The sequence below is a fragment of the Dasypus novemcinctus genome, chromosome 10 (genome assembly GCF_030445035.2).
Source record: "Dasypus novemcinctus isolate mDasNov1 chromosome 10, mDasNov1.1.hap2, whole genome shotgun sequence".
NCBI classification, from domain to species: Eukaryota; Metazoa; Chordata; class Mammalia; order Cingulata; family Dasypodidae; genus Dasypus; species Dasypus novemcinctus.
In genome coordinates this window covers 102,314,228-102,329,057 of record NC_080682.1, presented here as the reverse complement: position 1 = coordinate 102,329,057, position 14,830 = coordinate 102,314,228, and the positions used below count along the sequence as shown (strand labels likewise).

The 14,830-nt window shown below is 40.9% G+C and overlaps 1 protein-coding gene and 1 non-coding gene across 27 annotated transcripts in view; both read left to right on the top strand.

Annotated features, from left to right (window-relative positions):
- Window positions 1-14,830, top strand: part of NUMA1 (nuclear mitotic apparatus protein 1) — a 105,684-nt gene that overhangs the window by 66,587 nt on the left and 24,267 nt on the right. For all 26 annotated transcript variants that reach the window (XM_058305869.2, XM_058305878.2, XM_058305865.2 and 23 more), the window contains 2 exons: window positions 140-213; window positions 11,457-11,542. In XM_058305869.2, coding sequence (XP_058161852.1) covers window positions 172-213; window positions 11,457-11,542 — 128 coding nt within the window. In that variant the 5' untranslated portion in view covers window positions 140-171. The remainder of the gene's footprint in view (window positions 1-139; window positions 214-11,456; window positions 11,543-14,830) is intronic.
- Window positions 7,900-8,015, top strand: LOC111760068 (U5 spliceosomal RNA). The gene has a single exon (XR_002793860.1). It is a non-coding gene; the product is annotated as a U5 spliceosomal RNA (small nuclear RNA).

The following is a 14,830-nucleotide window of genomic DNA, read 5'->3' as shown; positions in this document are numbered from 1 at the left end:
CCCATGGTGCACTGGTGGATTAAATGCTAAGTAAAAAGTGATATAATTGTTTATGGCTTGTAAATGGAAGCGTTGCCCCTCTCCTCCTTCATCTTGGATATATATAACTAACAGCGCTTCCTCCTCTCTGGTGTTCCAGGTGCCTTGGTGTGACCATCTGGCATCACCAAGATGACGCTCCATGCCACCCGGGCAGCTGCACTCCTCTCTTGGGTGAGTGGTCTTCCTCTCCTGTGTCTGCTCATCTTCTCCAGGAAGCCTGGGAGGGGTGGGAGAAGAGTTTTTTTAGGAGCCATGGCTGTGTAAAGTCTTCTCATCTCCAGCCTAAGTAAATAGTTTGCCTTTGCCTTTCCCTTTAGTTTTTAACTTCTGTTATTTCTGAAGATGTGGCTGCTGATAATGATCCATGACTCTACTTATGTACTCTACTTAGAAGAGTTTGGCTTTTCTGAGGTGCCCAGGGATTGCATGGAAACCTATCTTCATCTGCTTCCTGTGTATTTTTCTGACTAAAAGGGTTGGTGCTGAACTTTCCTGCCTGGCAGATTCAAAACTTCAGTCTTCAGAGGCAAGGTGCTTGCTCTCTTTACCATGCTTCTTTCTGCTTCCATTGTGTCCTGTTGCTTTCTTGACCATGTCACCAAAATCCTCCCAGTATGTCTCTCATATATTTTCTTTTTTTTTTTTAAAGATTTTATTTTTTTTTATTTATTTAATTCCCCTCCCCTCCCCCGGTTGTCTGTCTTCTGTGTCTTTTTGCTGCGTCTTGTTTCTTTGTCCGCTTCTGTTGTCGTCAGCAGCACGGGAAGTGTGGGCGGCGCCATTCCTCGGCAGGCTGCTCCCTCCTTCGCGCTGGGCGGCTCTCCTTATGGGTGCACTCCTTGCGCATGGGGCTCCCCTACGCGGCACAGCACTCCTTGCGCGCATCAGCACTGCGCATGGGCCAGCTCCACACGGGTCAAGGAGGCCCGGGGCTTGAACCGCGGGCCTCCCATGTGGTAGACGGACGCCCTAACCACTGGGCCAAAGTCCGTTTCCCTTTCATATATTTTCTGCCAGAGACTATGGCAAATGAAAAAACAAAAACAAAAAAAAAACAGATTATTAAAGCATTTAAAGCTGCAGAGAAACAAAGAGGCCATGGAGTGTGGTGGTGATGAGTATGGACCCTGGAGTCAGGCAGCCCAGCTTCGCAGCCCAGCTCTGGCCAGTCTGTGTGACCCATGGAAAGTTAAATCTCTCAGCACCTCATTTTTAAAATAGGGGTGATGATGACAATACTTCATGGGGTTATTATGGGGTAATGTGTGTAAAAAACATTTGGCATAATATCTCAATAAATATTCTTGATACTTAAAATATTGCCTGGGGCTCTCTCTGCCCAGAGGAGCCTGCACCAGATCTTGGTTTGTATTTCTGCCTTTGTCTCCCATTTCAGCAAGCTCTGTTCTTTCCTCCATTTCCCGATAAATTATTTTTCCTAGCCTACCTGAAAAAAAAAAAAATTGCCTGGCAATGCTAGAAGGCACAGGTTATTTTAGTAGTTGTGCTGACTGTTGATTAGTTGGTCAATCAGGACTAATTGAAGAGCCAACTTTTAAATTGGGGGATATTTTAAAGAAAATGTTGTTGTTTGTTTTTGTTTTAGGGACCAAAGTTATATGTTTCATTTTGTTTTTTATGAAAATGAATTTTTAATTTCCAATTAGCATTGGTTTAATAAGGCATATTTCCTTAATCATGATCAGATCTTTAGCCAGGAAATAGGTATGTTTGTTTTTTTTTTTTATTCCCCCCCTTTTGGCTTGCTCACTGTCTGCTCTCTGTGTCCTTTCGCTGTGTGTTCTTCTGTGTGTCTGTATTTATTATTTATTTTGCCCCCTCCCCCCCGCTTGTTGTCTGCTGTGTCCATTCATTGTGTGCTCTTCTGTGGTTTTACTTGTCTCCCTTTTTGTTGTGTCACCTTGCTGAGTTGGCTCTCCACTGCACTTGTGGGCCAGCGGCACCTCGTAGTGCTTGCGGGCCAGGTGGCACTCTGCGGTGCTTGCGGGCTGGCGGCTCTCTGTGGCATGCAGGCGAGCCTGCCTTCACAAGGAGGCCCCGGGACACAAACCCAGGGCCTCTCATATGGTAGACGGGAGCCCAACTGATTGAACCACAACTGCTTCCCAGGAAATCAGTGTTTAATGTTCAAAATGTGTTCTTCGTCTACCGTTTTCATATTTTATTTTATTTATTTATTTTTTTAAAGATTTATTTATTTATTTAATTTCCCCCCTCCCCTGGTTGTCTGTTCTTGGTGTCCATCCGCTGCGTCTTGTTTCTTTGTCCGCCTCTGTTGTCGCCAGTGGCACGGGAAGTGTGGGCGGCGCCATTCCTGGGCAGGCTGCTTCTCTCCCTTCACGCTGGGCGGCTTTCCTCACGGGCGCACTCCTTGCGCGTGGGGCTCCCACGCGGGGACACCCCTGCGTGGCACGGCACTCCCTGCGCGCATCAGCACTGCGCATGGGCCAGCTCCACACGGGTCAAGGAGGCCCGGGGTTTGAACCGCGGACCTCCCATATGGTAGACGGACGCCCCAACCACTGGGCCAAAGTCCGCTTCCCCATATTTTATTTTTAATATACTACTTTTCATTATTTTATAGCTATATTTGAAACTTTGTCTCTTCCTCCTCCTTACTACCTCACATCCCCCCACCCCCCAAAAAATAGGATATTTGGGTTGTGGGTACCGTGGCTACTAGGTCTCAAGTCCAACTGGATTACTATAAATATTGGGAAATCCTTTAGCCACCTTGTTTTAAGTTGATCTATTTGTTTATTTAGTAGGTCCTGGATTGTTGTTTTTTGGTTTTTGGTTTTTTTTAAGATTTATTTTACTTATTTATTTCTCTCTTCTTCCACACCCCCCCCCCCAGTTGTCTGTTCTCTGTGTCCATTTGCTGCGTCGTCTTCTTTGTCCGCTTCTGTTGTCAGCGGCACGGGAATCTGTGTTTCTTTTTTGTTGCGTCATCTTGTTGTGTCAGCTCTCCATGTGGATGGTGCCATTCTTAGGCAGGCTGCACTTTCTTTCGCACTGGGCAGCTCTCTTTATGGGGCGCATTTCTTGCGCGTGGGGCTCCCCTACATGCGGGACAACCCTGCGTGGCAGGGCACTCCTTGTGCACATCAGCACTGCACGTGGGCCAGCTCCACACGGGTCAAGGAGGCCCGGGGTTTGAACTGCGGACCTCCCATGTGGTAGACGGACGCCCTAACCACTGGGCCAAGTCCGCTTCCCCCTGGATTGTTTTATGGCAACTAATACCATTACAGACAAGAACAGACACAAGTCTAGTTTTATTTAGCTAGCAAATACTTGTATATTTTTCTCAAAAATCACAATTAACATGTACTAAAATTTAAACTAAAATTTAAAGTAGAATTTTTCAATTTAAACAAAAACTGTTGCAACTAAAGTGAATTTCGTGAAAGTATAGCAGCATAATATGCTTCTGTTACACTAGTGAGAAGAGTGGCATAGAAGAAACACATATAATCATTACAAATGGGGTTTTTAAAAAATTATAAAAGAAAAAAAGACTGGAAAGAAATACAGGAAATTGCTGGAAATCCAAGTATTAAAATAGAATGAGTGGTGGTGGCAGTTTTTTGGGGTGTTTTTTTTTTTTCCAAATTTTCAGTGATTTTTGCATTTTATGATGTAAAAATAAATGTATGTTTTATTTTACTTAAAAGTGTAGCTTGAAATTATCCTATAACCTGAAATCATAATGAATGCATTGTTATGGGGAATTTTAAGATTCAACAACGTTTACCAACTCTGCAAGCCTATATGCAGCTCTTGGGTTAGCTCAGTCTTCATTCTTGTGTTTTATACACTGACTTGAGATGAAGAGCTTCTCCAGTTCCTCAATTTACAAAACTTTCTCATTTAAGAGCGAAATAATTCACAGGAAGAATTTTTTTTTAAGGAAGTACTGTGTATTAAACCAAGGACCTCGTACCTGAGAAGCAGGCGTTCAACCACTTGAGCTGTATCTGCTCCCCAAAATATTTGTTTTAATGTCCACCAAAGAAATGATTACTAGATTATTACTTCACTGGTGTAAGAGATGAGTCCAGAGTCCCTAGGTGGCTTTAAATCAGCTAAGTGGTATGATTTCTTAGTCTTATTAGTTAGCCTTTGACTGTTTTACCTAGATGACACGTATAAAAGGGAGATGCTTTTTGGATGCTTAAGTCTTTTCAATATTAGCAGGTGAAAAAGGGATCAGAATCTTTCTAGAAAATTTACACTGGCCTGTTTTTTTTTTCCCCTCTCTCCCTTCCCTCCCCTACTGCCTTATTGTCTACTCCCTCTGTCCATTCGCTATGTGTTCTCTGTCTGCTTGTCTTCTCTGCAGGCGACACCAGGAACCAATCCCAGGACTTTTCGGAGTGGGAGAGATGTGCTCAGTCTCTTGTACCACCTCAGGTCCCTGGTCTGCTGTGTCTTGTATTGTTTGTCCTTTGTGTCTTTCTTTTTTATTATTTTTTAAGATTTATTTATTTCCACCCTTCCCCTCTTCTCCTCCTCCTGCCATGCTGTTTTTGCTGTCTGTGTTGTCTTCTCTTCTCATTTACTCTCCTCTAGGATTCACCAGGGTTCAATCCTGGAGACCTCTTATAGGGAAAGAGGTCCCTGTTAATTGTGCCAACTCAGTTCCTGGTTTCTGCTGTGTTTCACCTTGACTCTCCCTTTCGTCTCTTTTGATGCATCATCATTTTGCTGCGTGCCTCACTTGTGCAGGGCACTGGCTCACTATGCGGGTGCTTGCAGGCACACGTGTGGGCACTGGCTCGCCACATGGACACTCAAGCAGGGACTGGCTTGCCATGCAGGCACACTTTCTCATCTTTTTCACCAGGTGGCCCCAGGGATCCAACCCAAGTCCTCGCATATGGTAGGTGGAAGCTCTATCACTTGAGCCACATCCTCTTTCTTCTTTGTCTCATTTTGTTGCATCTTCTTGCTGCGCCAGCTCTCCTCTTGGGCCAGTATCCTGCGTGGGCCTGCACTCCTGCATGGGCAAGCACTCTTGCCCAGGCCAGCAATCCACTCGGGCCAGCTCACCTTCACCAGGAAGCACCAGGAATTGAACCCTGGACCTCCCACATGGTAAACGGGAACCCAATTGCTTGAGCCACATCCACTGTCTTGGCCTGTCTTGATCAATTAGATTGAGTGCTTTTCAGAAGATGGTATAAACATATTGTCTTTAAGACTTCAATGAGGGAAGTGGATGTGGCTCAACTGATATAGTGTCTGCCTACCTTATAGGGGGTCCGGGGTTTGATGCCCAGGGCCTCCTAGGCCATGTGGTGAGCTGGCACACACATAATGCTGACATGCACAAGGAGTGCTGTGCTACTCAGGGGAGCCCTCTGTGCAGGGGAGCCCCACATGCAAGGAGTACACCCCTCAAGGAGAACTACCCCATGCAAAAAGCGCAGCCCGCCCAGGAATGGCGCTGCACACACACAGCTGACGCAGCAAGAAGATGAAACAAAAAGAGACACAGATTCCCGGTGCTGCCTGACAAGAATGCAAGCTAACACAGAAGTACACGCAGCGAATGGACACAGAACAGACAACTGGGGGGGAGGGGGTGGGGGAGAAGGGGAGAGAAATAAATAAAAATAAGTCCTTAAAAGAAAAGACTTCAACAAGAGGTCTTATTTTATATTCCACACTTTTTTTTACTTTCAACAGAATTTGATTTAGATCCATCTAGAAGTTCTTTTCGATAAATAGTATTTAAATGAAATAAATACTGTCATCTCATTAGTTGAATCATTGATTTCTTTTTATCTTGATTTTTCAGTGCATGTAGTTTTAACTGCTAAGAATTAGAAGTCTTGCTTTATTATTTTAATTTTATTATTTTAATTTTATTTTAGTTTTTTGACTTGGTAATAGTGCCTTGTATTTGTACATTATATTTTTAAATGTGTTCTTGCATCCAAAATCCCATTTGAGCCCACACTGTTTTTGAGGTAAAGAAGATAGAAATTCCATTCACTTGATAAGTGAGAAGATAGGCATAGAGAGGTAAAGTTGATAACAAAGGTCCCAGCAAGTTCGTGGAGCAGCTGGGCCTAAAATTCTTGTCTGGGGGTTCCCAGCCTAGTATTTTTTAAAGAACATATTTGAAACAACAGAATCTACTTGTTCATACATAATCACTATGTTGAAGTTCTTGAAAATACCTTGTTTCTTAAGCAAGATAAATCTTCTCCCCTTAGTCATGCATATGTGTTTAATTATAAGTTTAGCAAACCCTTCCTTTGGTAATTACAAAGGTAAACTTCAGCCCGGGCTACTTCTGAAGGTAGTGCCTCTAGAATTTATGAGGTTTTCCTGTAGAAGTCAGCCATTTACGTTTGCTGAATAACCTGTGTACCTGATTCATTTGCATGTGACCCCTGCTGAATTTCCTAGTGAAGTAGAATAATTTAGATGAATTCCTGCCTGAAGCTGAAGAAGGAGAATAGGGCAGTTGAATCAGGATTATGAACTTTTTCTTTGGGATTCCTTTTTTCCCCTTGAATTTTCTTTTTTTTTTTTTTTAATGAGAGAGGTAGGAGGTTTACACATATGTCATGCAGAAAATAAAAGTTCCCATATACCTACCCTCACTGTTAACATTTTTTGTTAGTGTGGTACCTTTGTTATAATTGATGAGAAAACATTATTATAATCACACTGTTAACTATAATCCATTCCTTACATTAGGATTCACTGTGTTGTATAGTCCTACAGATTAAAAATTTTTTTTCTAGTAGCATATATACCACCTAAATTTTCCCCTTTTAACCACATTCAGATATATAATTCAGTGGTGTTAATTACATTTACAGTTGTGCTACAATCACCACCATCCATTACCAGACTTCTCCCTTCACCCCAAATAGAAATTCTGTATCAATTAAGCATTAATGCCCCATTCCCTATCCCCAACTGTACCCCTGATAACTTGTATTCTAATTTCTGACTATGAATTTCCCTATACTAATTATTTCGTACCAGTGAGATCATACGATATTTCCTTTTGTATCTGATTTATTTTACTCAGCATGATACTTTCAAGGTCAGTTGAATTAGAATTGTGAAGTATTTTCTTTGGGGTGCCTAACTTTTTTTTTCTTTAATCTGTTCCCCAAGGATATTCCTCTCACCCAAAGTTTTATGCCAAATTTTATGTTTGAGAAGAATCAGATATGACATTAATTGCATTAATAACAAGGGTTTATGTACATGTGTGGGTGTTCAAATATATGTAATTTTTTTTTTAACTAAGGCCATTGAAATTTAGGCTCTGAGGTGTCTGTTGCTTAGTCTGTTAGTAGGTTGCTTAGACTCGTATCCAGCTAGCGTTATGACAGAGATTTCCTTGAGTGCCAGGAACTGGCAAAAAAAAAAAACAGAAAAGATCAACTTTTTTTGTTTAATTGAAAATAAGTGTTTACTTGGAGCACCTATTATATATCAAAGTCATATTTTTTTCTGGTTATATCAAGTAAGTCAATACCCCTGTAAATTTGGTCTCTGCTGTGCCCCTGGTGGTAGCCTCAGGTCTAGCATGAAAAGGAATAAAAGGTATTTCTGGAATTTTTAGGTTGGCGGTTCTGCCTCATTTGCATACCCACAATGCACTGCACACAAGACATTTCCTATTTTAAAACTGGTAGATTCCCCTTTTTCTTTTGGCCTTTAGATTTCCCCCAAAATGAGGTATCTTTCATAAAATTGTCTGGAACAAAATAGAAGTCACTTATTCTTCTGGATAAATAATAACCATTAGTGTACTTGGAGTTTCAGTCACCTGAAGATCTGTGTCACACAGTAAAACACATGCTCTGGTTTCTCTTCAGATCGTATAAATCTTTCGCCTTTTACTAAAGATTTCCGTGGAGAGAAACAATTCTGAGTCTGTAATCAATTTTTTGAGGCCTTGCAATTGCAAGGTTAGTAAGCAAGTTTAAAAATAGATGGGATTGTATTGGCTTAATTTGAATTGGTTTTTTTTTTTTGTTTTTTTGCTTTTTGGATTTATAGTACTGGTTTTTTTATTCAGAGTCTATTTTTCCAGTGGTGATTTAATGGGGAGGTCTGTTCTTCATGTTTTTCAGGTTTTTGAAATTCTGTTGTTATGGGGGGAAATACCTGTGGATGTCTCTGTTAAAGGGTCCCTTTTAATTGCCAGTTCTGAGTCCGCATTGCCTACTATGCTTTGCTTTAAAAGACTGTTCCCATCAGAGGAGCGATTTGGGTTCTGTACCTTGTTCTCATCGAGTGGTATTTTTGTTGGATCTACTTTTGGCCCCGATGGAGGAAGGGAGGACCAGCAGGAATACTTGGGAGGAGTGGAAGGAAGGGAGAGGAAGGGGCCAGCTCTGGGAGAGGCACAGAAAGCTGGCACTTGGAAACCTTACCTCCAAGTACACACAGTTATACAAAATACACTTCATCCTGAAGCCTTCAAAGTTGTTAAGGACAAAATGTTCACACCTTGAAAACAACCGATCATGACATTGAGCTGCTTTCTGTGCCTTGCAGGACCTGGCAGTCACACATAGATGTTTGCTACATGTGGACTATTAATTAGGTTAACCTGTTTTTTTCAAGTTTCGGATAAAACATTTTTTTCCTCTCTCTTAATGTTCAGCCTTGAGCCTTTTTGTTTACAAACATTTTTCAACCTACATTTATAACTACTGGGTAAGACCAGACATCTTTCTGGAACTCTGGCTGTACTTGTATAAATTTTGACTGCTTTAAAAAAAAAAAAAAAAAAAAACTTTTTTTTAAATTGACGTATAATTGGCTGCTTTTTGTACAGCATTTATATGCATTTTTTCCCCCCAATGTGGTAATTTAGCCTTGTTTAAAATAGAAATTTTGAGAGACATTTGATAGTGGTTATAATAGGTCTGGGGACAATAAAGATGAAATGAATTTTCTAATGAATCTATTGGATAGGGTCAGCTACACGAACAAGTGCATATGACAACATTACTTAGTGCCAGAAACTGTTACATCACTGAAAAACAACGTCTAATGGTAGGTGTCAGTTGGTTTCATCTATGGAGATAAAATTTGCTCAATTAATGAGGATCAGCTGTTTGATATTATTGATGCAACTTTGAAACACATCTCTTCCTCCTCATTTGTCTGTCTAATTCAGGTTAAATGGAATATGCTGAGATAGCAAGACAAGCTGTTAAAATCTGTATGAGTCAGCATTTTCTCTGTTCACCCAGAGTAAAATAAGAACTAAGTGCAGGGCTGAGACTGACATAAGACTACAAATGTCAGGTATATCTGTGATTTCAGATTTTTGTATGGATTAAGCTAGGAAGTAATTGTTATATATTTGAACTTTAACAATAAGCTTGCACTATAAACAACCAAATGCAAAATACACACCTTGACTGGATACTAAGTTTAGAAACAAACAAAAAAACAGGAGGTATATTTCTGGGACAATTGGGAAAATTTGAATATATACTCTTATTTTAGATGATATTAAGTTCACAATTATTAGGTTTTGTGTTGCTGCTCTAACAAATGATCGCAAACTTAGTGGCTTAAAACAACACAAGTTTATTCTTTTATGGTTCTGGAGGTCAGAAGCCTAAAATCAAGATGTGGGCAGGGTGGTGTTCCTTCTGCAGGCTTCAAGGAAGAACATTTCCTTGCCTTTTTTAGCTTCTGAATGCTACGTACATTCCCTGGCTCATGGCCCCTTTCTCACATCACTGCAACCTCTTGCTTCGGAGTCACATCTCCAACATTCTATAAGGACCCTTGTGATTAATCCAGGATAATTCCCCCATGGCAAGATTCTTATTAAATCACATCTGCCAGGTCCCTTCTGCCATGGAAGCTAACATAGTCACAGGATCCAGGAGTTAGGTTAGGATGGGACATTTTTGGGGATAGGGGGGTCATGAGTCACACTATCACAATAATAATATTGTAATTATGTAGAATGTCCTTGTTCTTGTAGAAACATAATGTGAAGTATTTAATGGTGAAATGTCATATCTGAAATCTTCAAATAGCTCAGGCAACAGAGAAAGAGGAAAAGCAAATGTGTCAAAGGGTATGTAACTCTGTAGGTATTCATTGTACTCTTCTTTCAGCTTTTCTGTAACATTGAGCTTTTCAAAAGAAAAAGTTGGGTGAAAATAAATATACATGAAATTCCATGTCTTTCTGTTTTAGATGTTTGCATTCCACTTAAGATTACATTTTTTTAAAGTTCTGTTGTTTTTATGAAATTATGACCACCTTAAGCCAGTGGCTCCCTGATTTTGGGATTTTTTTTTTTTTAAGATTTATTTATTTATTTAATCCCCACCCCACCCCCACCCCCCGCCCCCGGTTGTCTGTTCTCTGTGTCTATTTGCTGGGTCTTGTTTCTTTATCCGCTTCTGTTGTCGTCAGCGGCATTAAGTGTGGGCGTCGCCATTCCTGGGCAGGCTGCACTTTCTTTCGCGCTGGGTGGCTCTCCTTATGGGGCGCACTCCTTGCGCGTGGGGCTCCCCTACGTGGGGGACACCCCTGCGTGGCAGGGCACTCCTTGCGCGCATCAGCACTGCGCATGGGCCAGCTCCACACGGGTCAAGGAGGCCCGGGGTTTGAACCGCGGACCTCCCATGTGGTAGACGGACGCCCTAACCACTGGGCCAAGTCCGTTTCCCTGGAATTTTCAACTAATAAAATTTCAAGAAAAAAAGACTTTATGTGCATGTGTGGATGTACAAATATGTGTAATTTTAAATTTTTAAATGGATATTTCAACATTCAGGAGATATTAAGGATTATAATGTAAAAACTCAAGAGACACAGGGTTATAATGTAAAAAAAAAAAAACATCTTTTTCCCATTTCAGATTCTAGCCATCAAGTTCATCTCTAGACACAACTGGTGGTACCAGTTTTTTGTTTATCCCTCCAGAATCATTTTATGCCTAATTATATTTGAAGTGTTGGAACATCTGAGGAGAATTTTTTTTTTTTAGTGATACAGAAAGTGTAGTATACTGTATTTCAAGTGTTACACTTCATACATTAATACTTTGTGTGTTTGTGTGGTACATTCATTGCATTTGATGAGTACATTTTGGAGCCTAGGAGAATAATTTAAGCTCTTGTTTAAATTAAGCCAGTGGAAGCATTTCACATGACTGTTATTGGATAGCATTAACTAGATAAGTGGGGTACAGAAACATTTCTTTGCTGAAACTAAAACACAAAATCGTCCATCTCTTCGTTCCTGTAGCCTTCAATTGTAGGCACTCAAAAGTGAATGGAGAGTTGTTAACATCTTGGAAAAGGAACAAACCACAGCGCTCCTGACATTTGTAATAATAGTTTCACCAGGCTCTTCCCTTTGTCTCGCAGGTGAACAGTCTGCACGTGGCTGATCCCGTGGAGGCTGTGCTGCAGCTCCAGGACTGCAGCGTCTTCATCAAGATCATTGACAGAATGTGAGTAAAGCCCCTCTCCAGCCTCAAGGGAACCAGATTCTCTTTAGCAAAGCTGCACGCAGGGATGGCAGCTGCCTTTGCTCTCTTTCTTTGGTGACAGCTGTGGCCAGATATTGGGGGCAGGATTGGGATATAATAAGCCAGTATGGTGCACCCTGAGTATGGTGCGCCCCGAGGCAAGAGCACATTGACCTCTTCCTCACCGTGCCTTTGGCTGTGGGAGCCGTTTCACGCTTGTCTCATCCTGTGGCTTCCTCACTCTTGCACAGAAGAGCCTCCTAGTCTCCATGCGTTCACACTTTACCAAGAGCTTACTCTCGGGTTCCCTATCTTCCTTTCTCAATGGGAGTGAGTCTTCTACAACCCTCTGTTCCTGATTCATCACGATCGCACAAGCCCTTCTTGCAAGCTCGGGGGCCAAGGGGAAGAAGGGGAAGTTCTTACCCTAGAGGAAATAAGAGGAATGTAGACATCTCATCTCTAACTGGTTAGCATGGCACAGATATGCCCATGCCCCTTTCTAAGCCATCATAACATTTCTGGGGTTTTTATGTGCCTCATTAACTTGCTTTGGTGAGGTAGATTAGCATTTGATAAGCATATTGTTGTCAAGTAGCCAGGATTTTTTTGTTCAGGCTTTTTGCTTGAAATCATGTGGCAGAAGTAGGGCTGCCGCCTAATCTTATCACACCTTTCTGGAACCAAGCAAAGGTACTTTAAGTTTTAGCCTAGAGTTAGCCAGTAATTCATCCTTTTTCCTCTATTTACCAATTTTCAGGAAATCTGGAGGACAAAGCTGACCTTCTCACTTCTTTGTCCTAGGCAAAATTAGAGGCCAGCCATAATGTAAGGAATTGAGGGAACAGTGGAGAGGATCCTTTTCTTTCTTTCTTTCTTTCTTTTTTTAATTAAAAAGAAAAGGGAAAAAAATAAATAAAAAGGAAAACAATAGACTATGAACCCGAGGCCAAGAATAGCCTGAGCTGTTCAGGGTTTTTATGTACCATAAATAGCAGTTAGGAGTAGGTATCAGAGATTCAGCATCTCTGTACAGCAGTCTGGCCTGCCATTTGTAGGCAACAGTTCATTGACAAGGAGAACGATAGAGCTGAGCTTATCAGTCGGCAGGAACTGTGTGATTCAATCCTTTATGCACCTAGCTTAGGACTTTACATTGATTAAATTCTAATTAATGTTTGTTCAGTGAATGAATGATTGAATGAAGATGTAGTGGTATTTCTCCATCAGTAAAGTCTAGTGGGACTGAGTAGCCAGGACAGATGGGTTTGCTAGAGTGGCTTTGTGGTATCTTTTGAAATGTATATTTTCAGTTGGGTGACTTACAGAATTTCTTAAATCCCTGTAGTGCTAACCAGCACATGCCTTAGTGCATCTGAAAGAGGTCACTGTTCTTTGCTATACTACCATTTTGTCTCCCAGTTACCAAGCATGCCATTTCCAGCCTCTTCTTGAATTCCTCTCTCACCTCAGCACTATTTCTGTTTTCTTTCTTGCTGCTTCTTATTTTTTTGTTAGAAGGTACCAGAGCTTGAACCATGGAACTATACTTGCTTCCCAATTTTCAGCACTATTTCTAAACAGTCACTATCTTCTCAGTCACTCTCTTCTCATATCCCTTCCTCCACCTCATTCTGGATACCAGACCCTCAAGACTTTTGTTCTTTTCTCGTCTTATTCCAGTCCATTTCTTGAACATAATGATCTCAAAAGTCTTCCTCAAACTCAGTTTTCATTGTGATACATCCCAGCTGGTGATCCTCAGTGACACTTCACTGCCAGTAGGTTGAAGTTTGAATCTTCATCCCTTATATTCAGGATCTTTCACTGGGGGATCATCTCCTCTCACTAGTCTTATTTCCTACTGTTACTTAATGTGGATACTCTGTTCTAACTTGGACAATCTCCCACATAATTGATGCTCACGTCCACCCACCACCAGGCTTTCTGACTTTTGTTGCCTGTATCTTTTTTTTTTTTAATGTAAAAATCAGTCATATCCATTGAGACTTATCCTCTACTTATCAGAGATAGATGCTTAAATATGCTTTTATTTTTTAAGGAGATACCAGGGATTGAACCTGGAACCTTGTGCATGGGAAACAGGCGCTCAACCACTGAGCTACATCCACTCCCCTATATAAATACTTTTTTTAAAAAAAACTTTTTGTTGCAGTAACATATACAACCCACAGTTTCCCATTTTAACCATTTAGTTCTTACAAAACTAGTCCAATCCCATGGTAGAATAACTTTTTGTTTTGTTTTGTTTTGTTTTTAAAGATTGATTTATTTACCCCTCCCCTCCTCCCCACCTGTTGTCTGCTCTCTGTGTCCATTCACTGTGTTCTTCTTTGTCTGCTTGTATTCTCTTTAGGCGGCACCAGGAACTGATCCTGGCACCTTCCAGAGTAGGAGAGAGGTGCTCAATCTCTTGCACCAACTCAGCTCCCTGGTCTCCTGAATCTCTTATTGTCTCTCCTCAGTGTCTCTTCGTTGTGTCATCTTGCTGTACCAGCTCTCCTCTCAGGCAAGCTTGCCATATGGGCCAGCATGCCTCCCAGGAATCAAACCCTGGACCTCCCATATGGTAGATAGGAGCCCAGTTAGCTTGAGCCACATCTGCTTCCTTAGAAAAACTGTTAAATCTAATAATTAGCAAGTAATTTACACACACACACATATACAAAAGACTCACAAAGTGAGATTATCATTTTCCATGTATCAGAATAGAAAGATTTTTAAAATTGACCATGTACAGAGTCTTGGGGTATTCGTAGCTGCTTCCCTCATACAAGTTTGATCAGTAGTAATTGGAGGAGAATTTGAAAATATTTATCAAAATATTAAATTATGTGTTCTCTGACATAGCAAATCAGCTTCTCAGAACACTTCCCTTGGAAATTAAAAAACGCTCAGTGAAATATATATAAGCATGTAACAAACTACACCCATTAAACAGTAGCTCCCCCTTCCCACCCATCCCCGGTCTCTGGTAATATATAATCTGTCTGTCTCTAAGAAATTTGCTTATTCTAGGTATTCCATGCTTTTATTTTTTAAAACAAACAAAAAGGAGTAAAAATATATTCGTTTTATAACATGCTATTTGAAAAGAATTTACTATGAAAACTTTCAAATAAATACATAAGTAGAAAGAGGAGTAGATAATTGAAACCCCCAAAATATCACCCAATTCAACATCAATTACTATCAACATTTTGCCATTGTTACTTTATCCCATCTCACTTTTTTCTTTCTGGATTATTT